Here is a 23,478-nt window from a genome sequence, read left to right as displayed (position 1 = left end):
ACTTAACACAATGTTAGCATGATAAAACATAAAAGTCAAACATTTTCATACCTGGACCTTCAAAAGGTTGTAGTATGGATGGGATCGACTCATTTGCGCCAAGAGGGACAAGATATACATCTTTGATGGAACGGCTTATGTTGGCAACGACACCAAAACGGCCTCTGCTGCTGAAGTAGGAAAACAGGGACACGTAGGCTACCTCTTCCTCCTCTGTTGCAGGGTGAAACCGGATCACACACAACTCCTAAGCAAAACAGAAGAATGAGAAAAAATTACTGATACACCCTCCACACTATCTCGCAAGGTGGAGGCATAAATATGAAAAACATCTTGCTTGCCTTTGTAACCGAGGTTTTCAGTTTTACAACATAATCCCACACAGTCTCAGGTAAGATTCTCCCCCCGATTTGTATGGTATCAGGCAAATCCTGCACAACACACAAAAAAGTAGTTTTACAATGATTTCCTCTATGAAAGAGGCAGATGTGCTCAGTTAGCATTAAGCACCATTGTGCATCACTATACCGCTTTAATATTTTCAGCAGGTCCTGAAACCAGATATCCCTTCGTCACAAACTTGGCCACCGTGAGCATGTTTACAAAGCCTTTCCACAGTATGCCCTGCTTAGCTAGGAACTGTGTAGTATCACCAGCTGTTGGGGTCTGAGAGACTGTGGCTCTGAAACACAAGAAATGGCAGAATACAACTTACATCTCCATATTTCTTCCCAAAAAGACTAAAATCAGATTTAGAATTGAAACTCTTTAAGTACCTGGAGGATGCACCACTAAGTCTTGGGTCAGCAGAGGAGGATGGCTTCATTAAGATTGATTTGGGTAATGCTTTTGGTGGTGGTACTGAGCTCGGTGCCAGGCTACCTTTTATAGCAGCGTAAGGAGCTGCTTGTTTGGAAACAATGTTACTAAGGCCAGAGTTGCCACCTGAGGAAGAAGTAAACCTGTTTGCTGCAGTTCGGGGGTCACGTCTTGTAATGGTTACAGTGGAGACAGTGGGAATCACAACTGGTGTGTATGATCTCTTTGGTGCAGGCACTGTGGATCCCTCCGGAGTTGGAGAAGCGGGAGACTCCATGGTGGGGGAAGCAGGAGACTCTAATGCTGGAGAGGCAGGAGAATCCATCATCGGGGAAGCAGGAGATTCAACAATTGTCAATTTTGGAGAATCGATGTCAGTATGGGACGATGGCTCCATCAGTAAAGATGTAGGAGACTCCATTTCAGGTGTGTCAGGTGGTGCCAACAGAGGAGACTCGTCTCCCCCAGGTTTCTTCCAAGATATCTTATCAGTCTTGTCTCTTGATGTAGAGACCTTTAACTTTTTCTTAGCAGGTTCTTCACCTTCAGCAGCTTGCATCTGGCCTTTGAGAATGAATACAAAATTGTTTTAACCAATACATTTTAAGCTGGCTTTATGTACTTGTTTTAGGTAATGATACATTCTAAGTATTATTTAGATTACATAGATAATATTTTCAGTCACTCAAAAGTTATTTTAAATGCACATAATCAAGTTTAGATAGTTTGTCTACACATCTCATGATCAAATATGATCTGATTTTCTTCTCCATCTCTGTGTAAAAAACTAAGCAGTGCAAAAATACAAAACAGCTTCTATCGCTACAACTAAAGTCACAGAGCAAACATGAAGCTCATCAACTTTTAATGTATAATAGTAGTTGAATCAGTTAATAAAATCATATTTTGTATTTACCTGTGCATATTTTGCATTTCAAGTCAAAGAGGTGAGCCTTGTGTTCTGATGTTGTATCCTTAAGCATGCAGGAAAGTATATCTGGCATCTTTTTGTTCTTGCTTAGTTGAATAACTCTAGATTTGGAAGGTTGAGAGGGAAGAACTTTCTTCTGATCCTTAGAGTCAAAGGTAAAATAAAAATACAAAATAAGTATAATAAACATTAAAAGGTTCCACCAGCAGTGACAATAGTACAGACCATGCTCTCTGGCTTTCTTTCGGGTCTAGGAGGATTCAAACTGGGCAGATCGATCTTCACGGCTTCAGGTTTCGGGATATTTGTCCCCTTAGCAGCTTCAACTTTAACCTTTACAATGAAAAACAGTCAAAGCACTCAATCTTTTTCATTTGTTTTATATAATTCATTAAAATCCCTTTTTGTTTTTAGATATTCTTTACCTGAGTCGTTTCCTTAGTAGTTGGCTCAGGGGCTTTAGTAGCCTGCATATCCTTTTGGGTCATTCTGACCAGTCTGAAAGGGCCGATTTCTCCATTTACAACCCGATACAACAAGCCCTGGAAAACAGTAAAAAAGGCAACTTTTGATTTCACAATGGAAAAAAAAGATTCCATCTGCAATATGAAGAATCAGATTTGAACATTGAGAGGTGAGAAAAATAATAATATGAAAATAAAGCTCACTAAGATGTCAACCAACCTTATTTCTTGGATCTTTTATGTTGAACATTATAGTTCTATACTTGTTCATGTATTTGCTGTCTGTATTGCGGAATATGTCAAACATTTCCTTCTCAATGCCAGCAACAAGTTTTACAACTTCGCTCTCAGGCATCTCCAGATCTTCACAGTCACTTACCCTACAGAAAGAAAAAATATATCTCCAATCATTTTACACACCAACATGGAAATGTTATTCTTGAGATCCAGACGAAAATGATGAATTTTCTTGGTCACCAATACAAATCATGTCAGTAACGTATTATGTATCACTTTTTGATGTTTAACCGAATATTAGAGCCAAGCTATGAGAATTTTTTATTTTTTTTTTCAAGAATTAAGTCATAATAGTTGCAGAAAAAGATGCAATATCTACAGAAGAAAGTCATAAAATTAAGAGGGGAAAAAATATTTTAATGATAAAAAAGCTTGGATAGTTAAAGATCTGATGTGACCAGAAACCAAAACTGTGGGGTTCTTTCTTCGAAACAATCGTTTCTGCTACTGATAGCAAATTGATGCTGATGTGTAAAAGGATTAAGTATTTTCTTATTGGTAAAACCCATACAAAGGTACAACTTCACAAGATGCTCAACATTAATTATAATTTTATGACTTTATTCTGTGATTTATTTTTTCTCATCTTGGCCATGGTACTGAAGAGGTTTAAAAGGACATAATGAAAATGGCCTTTGTTTCTAATAATCCAGCTAAATTGGGTAAACTTGATATGATCAAAAGTTTCTTACACATATGGTTAAAAAAAATAAAATAAAATAACGCTAAAAGACAGAAGCACTGTGTAAAAAACTGACATAAATAATATTTTAGTGGTTCTACAGCCACCAATAGTGGGAATAACCACAGGTGTATCAAGAAATAATAATATCAATACATTTCAATTTTTTTGTACTAGTCTTAATTATTGCTAATGAAAACCCCAATCCTTTTTTTATTTAAAATATTACCTACAACCAACAAATGAAAAAACATAATCCAGCTATATTACTGGAAAATTGGGTGGAAGGAAAAAGTGTAGTAATGAAAAGAATGCACAGCTTTGAGAGAATACTGAAGCGCCGCCCACTAAGGAGCAATGGGGAAGATTCACAAGATTTGGATTGGTGAGTTTCATCACTGAAATATAGTTTTGCATGATTTTCTAATTTTGGCTCCATCTTCTTTACAACAGCAAAGCTTGTTTTATTAAAGTCATATTCACCTAATTTCATTATAAAATACATTCATTAAAATGAAATTAGTCAATTATATGCTTCAGAGGCTTTAATGCGAGTCTCTATGGTGGATCTCACCTCTTGAACAAGATTGCGGTAAGGGAGCGCTGGATGCTCTGTCGGACCTGGTTATTGGGCTGAGAGGGTCTGGAGGACGGAGCGCTGGGTGCTGGAGGCACCAGCAGATTTCGAGTTTCGCTCAGCAGAGCTGGAACTGCGGACGGTTTCTGGGACGGCTGGCTGCATGAAGCCTGAGGTACGGGCTGTTTCTTTGGTATAACATACGTCGTCTTTTTGACGATCAGGGCGCCCATCTCTAGATGTTGAGCAGCTGAAATGGGCAGAGCTTGTGTGGCAGCAGGTTGGTCAGATTTCTCAGATGTTGGTGGCGGTGAGACACCTTCTGCAGCTTTTTGCTGATCGGACACATCAGTACTTTCAGGTTCTTTTTCCTGGGTCGGACTCTGTAATGGGGGTTCCTCGGCTACAGGCTGGGGGAGTAGAGGAGTGTCTGCTGTGGGCTCCTCTGGACATTGTTTCGGAAGAGATATGACCTCAGCGTCAGGCTCTGGCTTGTCACTGGTCTCATCAGCTGCTAAAAAATGAGGACAAAAGAAAAATGTGGCCTTTTATAAATATGAGAAAATCATGCACAAATTAGTCACTGATTAATACTTATTAATCTTTCTAGTTTTCTATAGTATATTTATTCTGTATACATGAATGTTTTATTAAGATGCACATGAAGTGAACATAATTTTGTTTTCTAATTCCAGCGCTTCACACGTATGAAGGAACCAGAATATGAATTATGGTCAGGAGAAGGAATCAGAGCTCCCAGATGTTGGTAAAAAAAAAACTATTTTCTATCTAGAAGACAAACTTTTTTTTACTTGCATTTGTGTATACAACTTTCCTTTTATTATTTCTGGACTGGTGTGTACAAGAGAATCAGGTTTAGTTTCAATGCAGTAACTCTTGGGAGGTAATTTCTGCTGTTATGTAGCCAAGAAAAAAAATATCAGACTGAAATTATATAACTAAATAAGTTATATCATTGAATGAGCTTATCTGTTTGCATGATTTATGTTAAGATCTTCAGCCAGGTAGTATTTCACAAGTAAAAGCTGCACCAAATAAAATATGAGCAAATACTCTTAAAAAACTACAATAATGTAAATATATAAATTAAACTTAAAATCAAAATAAGCCAATAAATAAATCTAATTAGATGCCACTGTGAAGACACAAAGACTAGATGGAGAATAGTTTCTGATGATGTGAACTTTACAGAGAAAACATTTTGTTAGAGAATAAAGAGTAAATTAATATTCACTGCTGAATAAATAATAATAAAAAAACCTTATGAATTAGCAGGAACAATGGATATATTTCTTGAAATGTTTTCCCTATACTGACATTTTTCAGTTGACCTTTTTGCCATTTTGCTTATATTTCAAGGCTCTTTGAAAAAGTGTACTTTTCAATTCATGCTAAACAGTTTAGCGATGTTTTAACTTGTTTTTTTTTTTTTCAATGTTTTTCTAATTACTTTTCATTTTCAGTACCTGCAATAAAATTTGCAACTAAATTAACTCTTTGAACAGAAAACAATAAATTTGTGAATATTTTAAAAACTGTACTACTTGACAGGGTTTTTATGTTTTTGCACATATCCACAATTTAAGGGGGTACTTAGTATTTGCAAACTTCTACATTTTTCTTTCATTTCTGTTTAATGAATGAAGACATCAGTGGTATCTGTTTTGTAAACTTCACCTTAGAATTGGTAAAGATCAGATCATTCATAAATTCACACCATAAAATTATTTTTTTTATCACTTTAATATGCAGTTACTCTGCCTAAAACTCTTATGTTGCTCCTCAGATTTATTCAGTAAATATGTTTACAAAAGGTTCACTGAAACAGGATCAGTCCTTCACCGTTGGCAATTTATTTCTTTGCATTTGTAATATTTACGCCCAATGGAGCCAATTTAATGGCATCAAAATGTAATTTGTGAACTGCAGTCACACTGAGATAATGTTTAATGTATTTGAGAGATGAAGCATCTTTCTGAGAATATTTACATCCATGGTGTCTGTGTAGCTGATTTCTTCTGCCCAACAGAAATATAACAAAGAAAAGCACTTCTTAATTATTTGGTGTCATTGTTCGATAAGTTAAACAGGATTATTTGTAGATGTAACACACTAAAAAGTGGCACAAACACTTTGCACAAAAAAAAACAGCTTGCTGACTGATGTTTTTTATGTTTGTTCTTGAGCTATAAATACAAATATCATTATGTATGTTGATGTGATTACACACTAAAAAAGGTGATCTAAATTTTTGTGCATTTAATGCACAGAGATAATCCCATTATCATTGACTATTTGATTTTTGCATCGTTAAGACAAACTACTGCAGACATAGATCAATACTAAAATAAGATTATCATCTATAACCCTACCTTTCAAAACAAAGAGTATATATTATTATTATTAGCTCTCTCTAAAAACAGATGTTTAATTGGGTTAAACGAATGTCCAAAAAATGTTGGCACCTCTCGATTCAGAGATCAATACCCTGTTGCTTAGAAAGCATTCTGAATCCCTGTTCCCCTCTGCTGTACTGAACAAATCATCTAAGTATTACACAAACCGATTCTCCCTCTTCACAGCAGATAGTTTAGAGACAGAAACATGCAAAGGTTTCCATACCCTTTGAAATGTTGCACATTGCCTATAGGTAAAGCAACAGGCTTTAATACCTTTTATTGGGATTTTCTTGAATCAACCAAAACAAAGCAATATGTAATTGCAAAATACAAGGAACTGGATTAATGGTTTTCTTAAAAAGTCTGGACTTTAACTAGACCATGAACATGTTTTGATCTGAACTGTCCCACTGTTACTCCGTCTGCATGTTTTAGGGTCATTGTCTTGCTGTAAGCAAATCTTGAGTCTCAACAGGTTTTCTTCCAGCACTGCCCTGCATTTAGCTCCATCCATCTTCACATCAGCTCTGCCCAGTTTTTATGTCTGCAGAAAATCCTCCCCACCACATTTCACCTGTGTTTATTTTCCACCACGTACATTGTTTTGAATGTGAAGTTAATTTTGGTCTTCTGTGACCAAACCAGATACCCTTTTCCTTTCTTGGTACTTTCCCAAAAGGGCCAGGATTTGTTGGAAGTTTTCCTCCCAACAAATTCAGATCTCTACAGTTCCTATGTTACCAAAGTCAGTTTGGTCTCTTCTCTGTTCAGTGCTATGCCACACCCTGACAGCTTAGGTAGATGGCCATGTCTTGCTAGATTTACAGTTATGATAAACACTTTCCATTTTCTGATAATGTCTGTAACATAGCATGTGGAGATGTTCAAAACCTGGGAAATTGTTTTATAACTGAAACTTGCTTTAAAGCACATCCCAAATATACTCCTGCTCTTCCTGTGTTCCTTGTTCTTCATCCTGTTTTCTGACAAAAGGGCCATTTTCACCAAACCGGTTCCAGTTCTTTGTGTTTCCACTGAAAAAGTTAAACCTCTGGCCCCAAACAATTTAAATGTTGACAAAACCCAGTTTGATGGTGGACCAGAGGAAACTATCACTTTCATCAGGACATAAGAGGCGGACAAATGGCAAACGGACAATCAAAAACACCATAGTGGTTCAAAGTCATCATGTTTATGAGGTGGCTTTAGGGTTGTAGAAAATCAAACCGGTCCTTTAACCTGTTTTGAATTTGACTGGTCAAATTTAAGACATAAATCCTTAACAGCACAGTACTTCACAATAATGAAATGTCAGTTTAGCAGAATACCACAAGCTAAACTTGCAGAGTTTAGGTAAATGGGCATTATAAGCTACCCTTATTATCTACAGGTAGTGTTGATAAAACTTTCTATTAAGTTGTGCTTAATCTTCTTTTCAGCATTTTTGGTGTGTATGAAACATTAGCTGATTAAGATTGTGTGCTATTCACAACCATTGCCTTTTTGTATAAAACCGTGTAGTTAACTTAAGGCAACAGTTTGTGAAACTGGGGTAAATAATATGTTTTGTATTTTCAGATCATCCACTGTGATCCACCACAACAACAAAAACAAGACATCTAGGATCAAATATCAACTAGATGAGAAATTTATGACGTGGCTCTTGGGTGGCAGAGAATCAAACCGGTTCTTTGACAGAATCAGACCTGGCTAACACCAGCTCCAGTGAAGGACTAGACGCAGGGGTGGGCAACTCCAGGCCTCGAGGGCCGGTCTCCTGCAACTTTTAGATGCGTCTCTACTTCAACACACCTGAGTCAAATAATGAGGTCGTTAGTAGGACTCTGACGAATTTGACTACACTTAGGAGGTGATTCAGCTATTGGATCCAGGTGTGTTGGGCCAAGGAGACATCTAAGAGTTACAGGACACCGGCCCTCGAGGACCAGGATTGCCCACCCCTGGTAGAGCCTCTAACAAATTTGATCATTTGACTTAAGAACAAGTAACATGTACAGCATTTCTTTAAAAAAAATTAATTATTTTAGCACTTTGGGAACCAATTACACCCCTTCCTGGTGCATCTTCCTGGTTATTTCTCTGCAAGCTTGGAAAAACATCTTTCTAGCATTTCCCACTTCTTATCGGCATATCCTTCTTGACCTCTGTCAGGTGGTTTGGAAGTGCAGGTGAAGACATTTTTGGGTCTTTCCAAAGACTGAAATTGCTCCTGAAGCCACTCCCTTGTTATATATGCCATGTGTTTTGGGTCATTATCATGCTAGATAAGAAATCATTGCAAAAGTTTGTATAATATGCATTAACGGTATATATGTGTGGCATTCTTTCTCTTCTGTTGTCTTTTCTGAACATCCCTTCCAAAAATAAATCGTCAGTGACTTTGGAAATGTGGTTATTTTCTTCAGGAAATCCTCTTTATACGTTTCTTTAGGATCACACAAATCAAATGTTCCACCATCAATTCTTCAGGCTTATGCTTTTTCAGGATTTATTACCAAATATCAGTCCATGAAAGCCACTCATAAGCCAACTCTAACCTTGTTTTCTCCTGTTTAGCTGCCATTTATGGGGTGTATTTGTCTGTTTTGCTTTGTAATGTTTTCTGTCTTTGTTAATGTTTTTTGTAATGTTTTCTGTCCTGATATTTTTATTCTTGAACTAATTGGAATTTTTGCATTTACAATCATCTCATTTTGTTTTGAATTGATCAAGCTATACAGAGACATGTTTTACCTTAATAAAGGTAAAATGAAGGAGTGAAGGAGTTCTCCTTTTAAGTGTTTCAACTCTTATCTTGTTAGATTCATACTTCCTGTCAATCACCCAGGTAAACGGCTGTTGTTTAGACTAAAAGCCAATACATACTCTGAAAGAACAGAGAAAGGTGTCCTCTCTCCCAAGCTGCAAAAACAAAACGCCGTCTTTCTGTTCTTGATGCACATTCTGGGCAGGACATTTTTTTCTTGTGTTTGGAGTTCTCCACTTTACTTCTTCATAATTATGATTTATGTAGCCTTGAGTTGAACTAATTTCTCTGTTCTTTTGGAGAATGTTCAGGCCTTAATTTGCATAGTCAGGTTTGTGCAGGTATTGTTTCAGGAATATAAATTACAAAATTATGTAGTATTTTTATTTTGCTACATGACTTGATCCAAAGAAAGATGCATCATTAATGGTAACAATGTCATGTAGTTTTTTAAGTGTATGGTACAAAGTCAGAAAACTTAGCTGTTAAACGTTTATTTCCAATCAATATAATTATGGGTGTATGGTACATTAGACTCATGGTTTATTATACACACGATTGTAGCTAAAGAATGTATACTCTTAAGAAAGTCTTGACAGCAACATAACATGTAACACTTAGTATGCATTCAATAAATTTTAGGAGATATTTGAGCAGAAGGTCTGGTGAAAGTTAATCCCTAAAAGGATTCCAAATTTTGCCCAAAAAGCTGTGGACAAAATGGTCATATTATCTTAAGTGACTTTGATATCATCTGTAGACTTGGACATCTTTGGTGAGTCTCAGACTTTATCCAGGTTGTTTAGTTTTAAAGCTGTCCTAAATGTCAACAGGAATCCCTGTTATCTGTTAAAATCAAATAAATTCATGCAAACTAAATAAAGTGGTTTTAGCCTAAACCTAATCCTGTTTGCCTCTGTGGTCAGAGTCTAGTAAAATGTTGTAGTTAACATATGTTAACCCAGATGTGTCACTTAAGATAATATGACCATTTTTCTTCCGAGTATGCAAGAAGGTATGTTTATGAAACTTTTGCAGCATGTTAACTGTGTGAAAACATTGTTTAAACCTTTGCAAAATATGTCCTGACAACTCCAGTCTCTGATTTAAAAAGTCCTTGTAGGTATCTTGTCTAACTAGTCAGAGCAGAAGAGTGGCTACCTTGTGTCTGCAGTGGCATAAAAAAGGCCATTTATACCAAAACATTTTCAGAATGTGTTTTGGGCGACAGAGTAGTTTAGGGCCAGTTATTCGTGTTTCAAACAATGTCAGAAATTATCAAGGCTACCAGGTTGTAAGACCAATTCTTTACTTATTCAGAACAAAGACCAAGTTCATTATAAACCAGGGTTCAAGCAGGACAATGAAACAGTCTTCAGTGTCATGTTTTTAAAAAGTCCCAAGCCTACATAGCCTGACCTGTTTAACCTATGAACGTATGAACATCTGTCTCAATTTTCTGGTATCTGGCGTTTTAATTCTGCAGCTACAAATGTTGCAACAAATAAACAGCCCAGAAACTGTAGCCATCATCTTTTTAAATAGGTGATATAAAGATCTTGTGGAGATCCTCTATGAAGCCATCTATAGTCACTAGTTGGCATTAAAAAAAAGGACAAAATCTGCTACCGTTTACCTAAACCATAGTACTCCATAAAATATCAGACTATTTTTGATGAAGCTTAAACTAATTACTGTAAAAAAAAAATACTTGGTAACAGTAAAATAATAATTTAATATGGTTCTAAAGTAGCTCTATCTGGTGAAAATGATTCAGTTTACAGCTTTGAAAGCCACCAAGAAAAAAATATGAAACGCATGAATGAAAAGGTTTGTTGTACTTTTCCTTAAAAAAGAAAAAGAAAGATGAATGTCAATGAATTTCTCATTTCAACTTCTAAAATAATTCAAAGGTATATGATGGTGCTTATGTGAATTTGATGAGGTGAATTTTCATTTTTACAATTAATATTTTGGTACAAAATTTTATTCAGTATTTAGCTATGTGCACTCATGATTATGTTTGAATGTATAAACATGTTGAACCTTTGCTGCAAATTTGCATGTTGTGCAAAACAGTCATACGTGTGGCAGCTCAGGGAACAACGCGAGTAAAAAAGGAGGTTCATTTGTGAATAGAAGTGACATTTCTGCTGAAGATTTGTCCATAAGTTTGTTGCAGACAAACTTATGGACCTAGAACTATTCCCTATCAAACAGATGGCTAATTACAATCTTACGAAATGTTAATTTCATTTGAATATTAGGTTGTTCTGATTCACATTTTCTCACCTTCCAAACACACAAATCTAGCTATTTTTTAAGATAATTATTTTAAGTATGTAAAGTACTTTTTTAAACACTTCATTACTATGAAATTATATTTTTATAATACATTTCTCCACAGAGGTTGTCCGAATTTTTTAAATCTTCTCTCACACAGATATTATAAATTTTGAAATACTACGAATATTAAATTTGGTCTACTCTATGGATGTTTTTCTTTTGGCCAGTAGAGGGTGCTTGTGTGTTACCATCAGCTGATCTAGACATCTGCTGTGAAGTGATTAAATTATCAAAAAATTGCTTGGAACATTGATTTCAAGATATGTACGCCATGAAAGCACGTAAAAGTAAAACACTTTACAATGCAACCAATCTAAATTTAACACATTCTAGAACATGTGCTCTGTAAAATAAAACGCTGCCAACACTGACCCTCATCAACAACAGTCAAGCTTTTCCCATTACAACTGATTCGGGCCTAATTTTCTCAAATTACACAGAGGAAAAGCAAAACAAAGTGTCAGCTTATACTTCAGAAAGTACAATGACAGAAAAACTCATTCAAGTCATTCACAGAAAATCTACAAGCTACACTAGTTAATTTCACAGCACATAATGGAGACTGGAGATGTAGGCGTATGTACAACTGAACTAAATCACCCTCAAAACCTTTTTACAGCTTGTGATGAGATAAGTCAAGATGCTGTGAATTAAAAAGAAAACTAATTGCACTTATTGTTTAGACTGAAGTACATGGACCTAAACTTGACATGGGACAGGTCATGATTTACCAAAAACAAACATTAAAATCACAAACCACAAATTTGTTCTTGCTCTTTTATAACTGACCTATAATTATGGTCTATAGTAATTCTTTAATATTTAACATTTCCTGGTACAGACAATGCATCCTGTCCCTGTCAGTGATATAATACAAGTTACTGGTCAACAAAAGCTTTTCTTGCAGGTTTGACGTTGCGTTTTGCTCGGCAGAACGTGGTTTAGCACAGTCAGGAGACGGAGCAAAGCCAACTAAGACTGTAAGTAAAGTCAATGGGGAAATGAACAAAACAGAAACATGTCTGTTTATAAAGCCATAGTGACTATATACATGAAAATGGAATTTTTTAACTTTTACATGCTAAATTTTGTCACAGTGGTATAACCACAGTGGTGTAACCAGAGCGTTATACCACTACTAATATAACGCTCGTAATACTTTGCACATGCTATCGCAAATAGTCACAACAATGTAGTTCTTCCAGATTACTTAATTTATCAGATTTGTCATGTCCTTGTAAAAAATTTGTTTAAATGTTTGCTTGACAGTAGAGAATCAATGGGTAGCATTTAAAGGCAATAAATTAAATTGATACATCTTTCCTGTGATTAATTTGATATATGTCTAATTCTAAGACCTTGTGTTTTAATAATATAAGCAGAAAAGCAACAATTATGCCTACTATTATTAAACAATAACAGAATGCTTATGTAAAATATTTCCATTATTTTTATATACTCATACTTGAGCAAAAACAAAACAAATACGTTTTTAGGTTCTTAACAACGGCAGTTTTACATTTTTGTTTTGCTTTTAGTAGAAAAACACTGACAAGCTGCCATTAGTCATCCAACCCTTTGGATCCTACCGGCAACAATTGTTGCCTTACATCTTTTTTTTTTTTTTTTTTAAACCCTCTGGAAAAAGTGTTGCTCTAGTTTTGTGTAGCTAATTGAGGTGTTAAAATAAAATAAGTGTTTTATTCTAATCAATATCAACTTCATGTAGCGAGCGTGAATGGTCACATGGTCAGACCCTTTTATTTCCCATTACTGTTGACGGTAAATGTCCGCCACAAACTTGTACAAGAGGAAGTGGGTAAAATATTTTAATTAACTGATTTACCTGAAATGTTTTGTACATATATTCTCTAAAAGATCTTCTATTAATATGAAATGTTATGTCTGCATGCATCTTTTGAGCAGAAGAAGAGAAATGTAAGAATGGCGATATTTGTTGTCGCTAGCATACCACATCACTATGCTAGGTGCCAAGAGTTCGGCTGTTTTATTTCTTTCGTTGGCTTTTTTCACACAGCTTAAAACTACCAGATGTTTTAGCTCTTCTACACCTAAAAGAACCCCAAATTGATGTGTGCTACATTACAATAATTTCTAAAGTTAAAAAAGATGCAACTGAAAGTGACGGTTATAGCGACTGCTCGGATAGCGTTTCAAGCCGAAGCAGGCTGTTTGCCTGCTAGACTGTTGTATGGTGAAGCAGAAGTGACCTAACCGAATAATAATGATGATATTAATATGATGAGTCTGGACCTACCCACAAACTTCCTCCACTCACATCCCATCCGCCCAGTTGCCCCCGTACCTCATCTCTCACTCCTGCAACATTTTGTGTTGGAAGAAAACCATCGCCACTACTTGGTGAGTCTCCCACAGCATCAAGGCAAATGAAAGAAAGTTCCCTGTGATAAATGAGACCACATGACCAAGAAAAAGATGCCCTGAGATCAATAATACCCCAAAAGGCCATAAAAAAATAGAAAATGACCCGTGGTGATGGTGAGTCTTCTAGAGCGCCAAGCAGAAAAAGAAGGTGCCCAAAAGATACTGATGCCCTACAAGAAAATGCCCAGATAAAAATGAGACTTTGCAACCCCCCCCCCAAAAAAAAAACAACAAACATAAAAAAAAACCTTAAAAACTGGGTTTTTAAAAAGTCACTATTACCAGCCACATCCAATATTCCAGAGTTTGTGACCTATGGCCCACCACAGATTTCATTAAAGAAACTAAACGTGACCCTGTTGATTTGTTCATGTTGACATATCCTCCTTCTCGGAGGGAGCTGTGAGTTGAAATGTTAAATGCCTATTCAATACAAACCAAAGGGAAGGTACTTGATCTGGACATGGATGTGATTCTGCCCACTTCTGGCTTCAATGGAGGTACATGTATTGGTCATATGACCATCATGTCTAAAGTGAAACCATCTCAAACGCAACAAGCAACCACTTTCATGAAATAATGGCCCCGACTCATCTGGTGGATAAGTTAAAGGCAGCAGACAACCCTTTCTACGAAATGCTGCCCATCTTCAGTACACTGAGATTCCTACAGAAATGACGACATACACAAGACTGCTATCCATTGTTGATACTCTTATTATAGCAAACAAGGCTGTAAACCGTTTATTTGGGAATTTGAGTAGAAGTCATGGAGTCTTGTTTTACCCACAGTGTCCATGTTTCACGTGGAGCCCTATTGTGAAGTCCACTCAAATCTTCTTGCTGTGAATGTGGTGCTTGGTCTGGCAGAACAGGTAGACGTTCCTCCAGGGTGCTCATTTGTGCATGGTAACCTTTTCACTTCACTTATCCTCACTGAGGAAATGACCAAACAAGGTTTTGGATCCCTTGGTCCACTGAGACACTGATGTCTGCATAATGTGCCATATTATGTTTATGCATCTAAAGCACTTCTTCTACTTATAACCATGCTTTGCAATAGCAAAACATGCATAGGTTATGCATGTTATGTAATTCTCATTTTAAATGTGTGCAAAAGGGGCAAATTAAAGTTATAAAACTATGTAGTTTCCCACTGGTAACCATTGCTGCTGAGTGTAAAACCTACACTTTCACTAACAATACCAACATAAATGTTTTTTAAAAAACTAATATGTGTTGAGAGTTTTAAGGATTGAATGAACGCACTTATTTTGCGATGAAAAATGTAGAATTAAACATGTAAATTAGTCAGGGTAACTACTCGGGTTGCCAGGCAGTAGCTTGCCAATTATAGTTTTAATATTGTGACAGATGGCAATCCTTTATTTTTCCAAGTCATGAAGGGCATTATTTTTTGTGACTCAATAGTTGGAAGCAGTTGATTATTTTAGCAAACAAGGCTAAAATAATCAAGGCTAAAATACTGAACGAAAAACATGCAGTAGCCATTTCACTACTGCTGTGCCTCGTGTAGCTCATAATATACTGATAGCCAGTCCATCTCTATTGAGCATATTAACTTACTAACTACAGCTATTGTTTTTGTATTTTACCGATTTCTGACAGATTCTTTCTCGTATAATTTTTTTACTGTATTTTGAGAAAAAGCCATTACGATATTGTGTATTGTGTGATTATTAGTATCGTTACCTTTAATTGTGTTTGAGACAATTATCAAGCAAAATCTAGGAACTCCTCAAATCTTTGACCTCAACTTATAACGGATGAAAAACTTCAAATGATCTCAGCTCTTCTTGGGTCCTCAGGAATCTCCAAAAAACGACATGCTGAGCTCTAATCTTTTCACAAAACAAATGCACTGACATTGAAGAAAAACAGTTTATCTTCTGATTTTATTCATTTTTAATTTTTTAATTTAAGCCCTACTGAGGTGTGAGATATAACATTAAGAGCGGAAATTCACCTTTATAGATTTAGATAACTACTTACTTTTGATGATATTGTAACCAGCTCAAAATCTGAGATGTTTAATTGATAGTAATATTTAAAATGATTGGGTATTTAGGCTGAAAATATTTTGTGGATATTTTGTGGATATATTTTGTGGATACTGAGCGTTTGATAAATATGACAGCCTGATATTAATAATCTAGTTTATATGCTTTTCTAAATTCCATATAAATGTCTGATCAACCTGTTGACATGATGCTAGTGCTCTACGTTGTGGGTGTTGGAAACCAAAATCTCCTTAATGCATTATTTAAAAAGTGGATCTGCTCTCACAAAAGAATAGCAAATTACCACGTCTGGGTGAACAGGGTGTATTGTGTAAAATGAGATGGGTTGTATTGCTTTTTGCTGTATATACTGATGGAAAAGAAACATGTAGTTGGAATAAGGACCATAAAGCAATATTAGTGATCATCTAAAAAGATCACATGGAGTGCTTTGATTCACCAGGACAAAACTTCTGCTCTCAGCCCCTGTGATCACATTTGTTCAGGGAAGATCATGGAGTGAAGAAGCTGTCTCAGGTTGTCTCATTCCTTGATGTCCACCCCAGCAAGAAACTGTGCGCCGTGTTGCTGTACCACAGCTGGAGACTTGACCGATTCCTGCCAGGGACCAGATGTTCAGTCGGGATCCTCTTCAGGAATGTGCCAGCACTTCACAGCTGCACACCCAGAGGCTCAGTGGTTCCATGAGGTGCTGAGCAGAGAACAGGTTGTCCCTTTGGTTATGATACACTGCAGGACAACTGGTGTTGTGGGGAAAGTTTTCTTTTTGCCATCAGTATATATCAAGACTCGGCCAATGCTGCAAGAATATTAGGATCCGAGGCAGGACCCTGATGTTATTGTAATTAATCCGTTTATTTTAACAAAGGGATTGAAACAGAAAGGCATCAACAGCCCTCCACTCCCATCAAATATTAAATAGATGTGCAATTCTGGCAGTTTGATCAGCTGAGTGTACAAGCATCAACAGTAGGTACGTCAGTACTTGAGTTTGAGGAGTGTTTAAAAAATCAAAAATCAAAATCAAAAACTATCAAAAGCTGACCCTGTTAAAATTTTTAAAAAATCTCAAAACATTTCGGAAAAAGCAGTTTGCAGCAGTCCATGTGTGTATATGTAAGAAATATGTATGCTGTCATGTATTTGAGTAGAAAATACATTGACATAGCTAACATTGCTGTATTCATGTCATCACTTGAGAGCAAAGTTGGCTTATTGTCATCCAACTTCAGCTTTTCAACACACCCCCTCCACGTCGAGATAAAAATGGTGCTCTGCTCCAGCGGAGGCTTGAATGTATAAACGAACTGTTACTCATCCCTTAGGCTAAGCAGGAGGACAGCCTTTCACTGGTGCAGACAAGTCTTCCCTCCACCGTCACAAAACTCTAATTCGAACAGTGTATACCAAATTTATGTACCATGTGTAGAAACAAACTCTTCCTGCTCGAAAGCAGCTCAATAGTCAGCCGAAGACTTTCTCCGTCCATTTTGAAGAAAGAGATGTTTACTAAGGTTACTGGAAGCGTAAACTGCATAATGTGAGATTCTGTTTATCGAGAAAGCTGCTTTGAGACGGCATGAACATGGGGAGTTTTAAAATGCAGAAGCTACGTGTATGCAGTGAAGCATCTAATGCAACAAAAAGCTTCAGTTGCACTCGGATTGTGTTTAAATGTAACCTCAAAATATATCAGGAAAACGTTGGCTGTTGGTGGTGGCATCAGGTTGCTCATCAGTAAATGCCTTCTTAAAAATATACTTCATCAAAAGAAGCAACTCTGAAGAAGAACAGAGAATGGCCATCAGTGAATTATATAGTATAAAGAGGGAGTTTAAGTTGCAGTCTGATATTAAACATCATTAACTAAACATTTATTTAACCTTTTGGGAACTGGACAGGAAATGTGTCGCCCTAATATTGAAGCCTTAAAATTTTAAATATCTTCTAAAAGCATTTACAGCCTTCAAAACTTTTCACATAACTTGGTTATGTGAAAAAAATCTTTAAAAATGTGGCATGAATTTTTTTTTTTTAGTCCTCCTGTCAATAATTTGTAGAATATTCTTAATGTGGTATGTTACAATAATTTTTTAACGCCTAGAAATAACATTTATTTTTCCTAATTTGAAAAATAGCTCAAACTCAGTCTGACTGGATGGACTAGGTCTGGATTCAAGTCTGGACTTTTACATTCATTTAGTAGTATTATGTATTGTAAAACTGGTGATAAATTGTGCAACAAAAAAAAGTTTGTACTGTAAATATTTACTGTATGTTTAATTTACTTTGAGAGCTTTCCCAGGCTTTTTGTATGAGGTGTGAGCTTCATAAATGCAGAAAAACCGTACAGTCACAAAAAAAAAAACGTTGTCACAATCAAGAACTAGGAAAATTGCACCAAATTCTGGCGGAAGTGATTAGTGAGGTAAGTTTAACATGCAGATTTTGTGGATAGATTCATTCCTACGGCTTCCAACGAGCCAGCAAAAACGTGTGTCAGGGATCTGACCTTTATGTTGTAAGAACATGTTTACTTTTTAAACTGAAAACGAAGCAAGAGAGTAGAAATGTTTCTCATAAAGCAGCCATAGAAATTGATTATTAAGATATTTTAAGAGTAAAAGTGAAACACTGTCAATAAGAAACGTTTTTGATTGAAACGCAGACAGCAGGCCTGAGCAGACAGGCTGTCTGCACTTTTCTCTTGAATGAAAGTTAAACATGGGTGCATAATATAAAGATTAAATATAAAATCCTATTGCAAAACTTTAGGAAAGAATCTTGATAGTTTTACTGGTCATACGATGAGTGATGCTCCCCCCACCAAAAAAACAAAGGAAAGTTGTATCCAACATGTGAGATTTTGTTCATTGTTCAAATGATCCTTCAAAGTTGAGATTTATAGAGATCTTGGGAGTTTAAAAGTGAAATGAAGTTGTATCAGCACAGAAATTCAGAAGTAACCAGGCGTTTTGTTTTAGGATTTACCTAATATGATGCATTAAGACTCTCTCAACACAACATTTTTGGTATTTAAATCCAAGAACAACAATAAAATTGAACATACTTACCCAGAGCTGACCCCTGCTACTTGTCAGTCATCCATGAGAGTAAATGTGTTTATGTAGCCAATATATTTAAAGGGAAGGACAGCTCTATAGTATCTGAGGAGGTGCTTTGTGCATGGTGAATAAACTGCCTGAATGTGTACGAGTACTGAGTGGTACATACACGTGGTGTTTAGGTTAGATGACGGTATGGAAGTGGACTGAACATCTGTGAGATTGGGGTCACAGGTTTTAGGAGAAGCGGACGGCTCTTCCTGCTCTGCCTGATCTTCCTCCGCCTCCACTTCATCAGCAACTTCCACAGCTTTTCTTGCCAACCTCTTAGACGTTCGACACGAGCTTTCAACCTGGATGGAATATTTTAAAACATATCAGCGTCAAAGAACCCACCATTATCTACAAAACAACTCTTTCTTAACTCTAAAACCCTTCACCTAGTCAAGGTGTTTACTCACCTTTGCTGCAGCCTTTCTCTGAGGTCGTCCTTTGGATTTAGGCACCTTAGGGCTGGAAAGAGTCTTCATGGTGATAGCAGCATGCTGAAGGATGCAGTCGGTGCCACAGTAAACCGAGTCCGGCAGCGCTGGTTTTGCGCAGCCAGGCCCAGTGCAGAGAGGGAACGAATCATCTGCCTCCATCTCACACTGAGGGTCAGCTTCCGCTTCAGCTTTTGTTTCCCCCTCAGTTTCAACTTCAGCTTTTGTTTCCACCTCAGTTTCAACTTCAGCTTTTGTTTCCACCTCAGTTTCAACTTCAGCTTTTGTTTCCACCTCAGATTCAGCTTCAACTTGAGGCTTTATCGCAAGAGCCTCCCTCTCTTCTTCTTCCTCCTTCTCCTCTACTAAAACAGTCTCCTAAACACAGATCACCAACTTAAATGCAGACTCATACAAATTTGTCATACTTATGCTAAATCTTAAAATAAATCAGAGCAAAATTCAAAAACATTTATCATTTTCATTTAACTTCACTCTGAACCTTTTGTTGAATGGATAACAGTCCAAACTAAATTCAAACCTTGACAACTTGCTGCTGCTCCTCTTGTGGCTCCGTTTCCACAGCAGGAGGACTCAGTGTAAGACATTCAGGAAAGCTAAGGTCTGGCTCAAGGTGCGACTCTAGGTGGATGATGCTCTGCCTCGTCGTAGTGCAGGTTAAACACATGTAGTCTTGGTCTCCCTCCTCTATCATCCCATCCCGCGTTTCACTGATACCGACACATGCGCTATGAAACCACTCCTGGCAGCTGCTACAGCAGATCATGAACCTGAAAAACGGACGTTTTCAGGAAGTGAAACGGGCATAAAAAAACAGGAATGCAAATCTCTCAGCTAAGAGACTTTGTTACCTCTTAATGTGCGTTTGGCTGCAGATGAAGCACATGGCGTTGGAGTCCTGTCCCTCACTCTCTGTTATGCTGGAAATCTCTGCTATAATCTCACCCTGATTCTTGTCTTCCTCTCCTTCCACCTCATCTGGTGCATCATCAAACTGGCCGTGAGTTATGGCACCACTTTGATTAAAATCGCTGTCTAGGATTATGCAGCCTTTGCTGACAGACTGCAGCGCAGCATTCAGAGTTATACCAAAGTGTGCAGATGTTGATTCCATCTCAGGAGGGATCTGTGGGTCGATCTGGATGCTGTCTCTGGGTAAATCCTGCTGCTCGTCTGCATTAACAAGCACCACTTCATCGTCTATGTCTTCGTTGACTGCCATGATGGACTGAAGCACCGCTGCCCTGCCCCGGCCTCTTCCCTTACCTTTCCCCCTTCCTCTGCCTCTTCCCCTGCCTCTCCCTCTCCCCCTGGCTTTTCCTCTTCCACCATTCCCACCTCGAGCTTTTGAGTCTCCCTGCCTGCTGCTTCTGGCCAGCTGCTCTTTAATTTGAATCAGAGATTTTTCATCACTGTCCTCTTCCTGACTGGAGATCACCACAACATAATCGCTCCCTCTTTCTTCGACATTGGCAGGAGCAACAGGCTGTGTGACTTCCATGTCATCCAGGTTATCAGCGGTCTCGTTTTCTTCTACAGGCTGTGGATCAGTGGGCTCAATTTCATTAGCAGGCTCAAAGAAACTAGGAACTGCCAGGGCATCTGTCAACGACAGGCCTTCGTTGCCACCAAGCAGAGAGAACGCTGTGTGGAAAGCAGAGCCAAAGTCCTGCCATAAGCTGGGATCAAAGCTCCCTCCAGCAGAGGTCTCTGGTGCCTCCTTGCTGTCCTCTGACGCAGGGGAGGAAGGGGCAGACCACTGCAGGTCTTCTATCACACTCCTAGCTGTTCGAGTAGTTTTCTGCTTGGTGTCTTCTTCTGTGTTCGTCTCTGGCGCCTGGTTGGTTCTTCGGCTTCTGCCCCTTCGAAGCGGCGGGGGATTGTGGGTCAGGTCTCCGACCTCCTCCATGAACTCCCGTTTAGCAATGGTTGTCCTTCTGAAGCCCCAGGACTTTTTAACCTGCGACAAGGACGGCCTGGCACCGGAGTCCACCCCGCCTGATTGGCTTTGTTCATCTACAGGGAAACTGAATGATCAAAAATAGAACCAAACCTGTGATATTTTAGCCGTTTGCTTAGGAAACTCATCCACGTACCTGTTGTACCCGAGTCACCATCGTCATTAACTGCATTGGTCTTTTCTATTGTGTCCATGCTGACATCAGTAGCCAGCAGCCCTGTTCACAAACAATTTAAGTTAAAACACCATCTCAGGAGCAGTATTATGCATCAATTTATATCCACTTCAACAACAGACGATTAAAACCATTGTTTGTTTGTTTTTATCTACTGTAAGGAAATAAGAGTTCTAGGAGTCCAATAAATATCTACAAATAGGATGTAAATTTAGACTTATTTGGGTTTGACCTGGGATCTTACGCTCATATTTCCTGAGTTAATTGTGCCTAAGAGGATATAAATATGAACAAATTGAAAAAGGCACTTTTATAAACTTTACAAAAAAGAAAAATGAAAACAAATCAAATTACATTACAGGCCTGACTTGAGAATTTCTATCAATAAATATTGCTATAAATTATGAAAAACACTCCACTACAATATTAATGATGTGATACTGAAGTTAATTGGTATGAAGCAGTTTGTGGAAGTAGGATGAATAAAATGGCAACACATGCCAAATGAGAAGAAGAATTGACTTGGGCCAGGTTTAATTTTGGTTAGTTACTGTAACAAAAAGTTTTTTTTATTTAAATAAAATATTGAGAAAACAAGAATCTGAAAGTAATACTTATGAAAATGGATTATTATAAACAAAAAATATTTTTAAATAAAATCTATTTACACAAGCCTAATGTTTTTAAGATAGCTTTCCTTTTTCAGGGAAGCCATTAAAAAAAAATAGCTTACATCAGATAAAACATAAAGGACAACTGAGCTCTATTTTATAGGGAAGTGGTGTTTTTAATTTACCCCTGCAAAAAATACTAGCAAAAGTAAATAATGATGTTCCATTTTGAAAAAAATATCTGGTAAACCTTCAGCTGTAAGTAGGCAAAGAATCTGCATGCTGCAGTAATCTGTGCAAGGCTGGCCTTTAAGGTTTAATCCCAAATGTGGATTCGGCATGAAAACTACACATAATGATTCATGTTGTAGTCTGTACTTTGAATACACGTTATAACCTCGATGTTAATGTTAATTAAACGTTTGACCCTTGTGTCTGGACTACATTTCATTATGTTATTTACCAGAGCAGAAACAGTGTGGCGCTAGTATTTGTTCATACCCCTTAACATTAAAATGCATTTTGAACGTCGATAACACTAGTTAGATAAGTAGTAATGAAACTAGTCTTCTAAATTTAAATAATGGCCTCAACCAGCGTGAAACCGCAAAAATAAAACCATCTATCTGCTCTCTCGACAACACAATCGAGTTATTCCGTTAGGCCACAGGGGAGAATGGCTACTAGTTAAAAGCGTCCGACGTTGTTGTCTGTAGCTAACTTAGCTAGCCGTGACGGTGAACTGGTAACAAAGGACTACATTTTAAAGCTAACTATATTTGATAATGCTGTCTGCGAACACCAGAAGCAGACAAGAATACAATACCTTGAAGTATATGATATTGTTTTCCAGTAGTTGTTAGATTCGTTCAGCTACCATGCTAGCATGGGATTCCATTTTCTTTGCCCTACTATTTGGAATCTCGCGAGATTTCGCCAGAGGCGGAAGCAGTGTTGACTCTGCATCCATCTCATTAATCGTGAGTGGGAAGTGTACCTTGGAAATTTATTGTTTTCTAATTTAGTTTTTCGAATTAAATAATTTCTAATACTTAGTTTTATTGATAGCAAAAATTTATGCAATGTAATGTCTATTTTATAAGTTATAAAAATAGCAATGTGACATTATTACTAAAAGAGCAAATCACATTTTAAAAAAATATTTGAAAGCGTGGAATTTATAAATTAAATCCTACATTGTACAACCAAATCTGATTAAGCATAAGTTATAATAATTACTTGTAATAAGTTCTACTTTGCTTTATAAAAATATTGATGTGAAACAGTTTATGTATTTTTGATGTAAAACATTTCCTTTTTCAACAGAACTGCACACTAGCATTTAAATCTAGCTCCTTAAAGATCTGCGTGAGTTCGGTGGGAAAGAACTTTAATGGCCTATTCAAAGCCATAA

General features: G+C 37.1%; 1 protein-coding gene across 3 annotated transcripts in view; it reads right to left on the bottom strand.

The window, feature by feature from the left end:
* Window positions 1-22,997, bottom strand: part of LOC103467608 (uncharacterized) — a 30,662-nt gene extending 7,665 nt beyond the window's left edge. The window contains exons 1-15 of one of the 3 annotated variants that reach the window (XM_008414148.2): window positions 22,891-22,997; window positions 21,415-21,495; window positions 20,170-21,334; window positions 19,839-20,088; window positions 19,277-19,675; window positions 18,985-19,168; window positions 3,768-4,284; window positions 2,435-2,594; window positions 2,176-2,292; window positions 1,976-2,083; window positions 1,736-1,892; window positions 777-1,383; window positions 529-682; window positions 342-431; window positions 52-247 (exon numbers count right to left, since the gene is read on the bottom strand). In XM_008414148.2, the coding sequence (XP_008412370.1) occupies window positions 52-247; window positions 342-431; window positions 529-682; window positions 777-1,383; window positions 1,736-1,892; window positions 1,976-2,083; window positions 2,176-2,292; window positions 2,435-2,594; window positions 3,768-4,284; window positions 18,985-19,168; window positions 19,277-19,675; window positions 19,839-20,088; window positions 20,170-21,334; window positions 21,415-21,472 (4,162 nt within the window). In that variant the 5' untranslated portion in view covers window positions 21,473-21,495; window positions 22,891-22,997. Of the gene's footprint in view, window positions 1-51; window positions 248-341; window positions 432-528; window positions 683-776; window positions 1,384-1,735; window positions 1,893-1,975; window positions 2,084-2,175; window positions 2,293-2,434; window positions 2,595-3,767; window positions 4,285-18,984; window positions 19,169-19,276; window positions 19,676-19,838; window positions 20,089-20,169; window positions 21,346-21,414; window positions 21,496-22,890 lie in introns of those variants that run through there. The other 2 variants (XM_008414149.2, XM_017305770.1) reach the window with 2 other exon arrangements.
* Between the last annotated feature and the right edge of the window lie 481 nt (window positions 22,998-23,478).

The sequence above is a fragment of the Poecilia reticulata genome, linkage group LG7, assembly GCF_000633615.1.
Source record: "Poecilia reticulata strain Guanapo linkage group LG7, Guppy_female_1.0+MT, whole genome shotgun sequence".
Taxonomy (NCBI): domain Eukaryota; kingdom Metazoa; phylum Chordata; class Actinopteri; order Cyprinodontiformes; family Poeciliidae; genus Poecilia; species Poecilia reticulata.
This window is presented reverse-complemented; position numbering and strand designations above follow the sequence as displayed.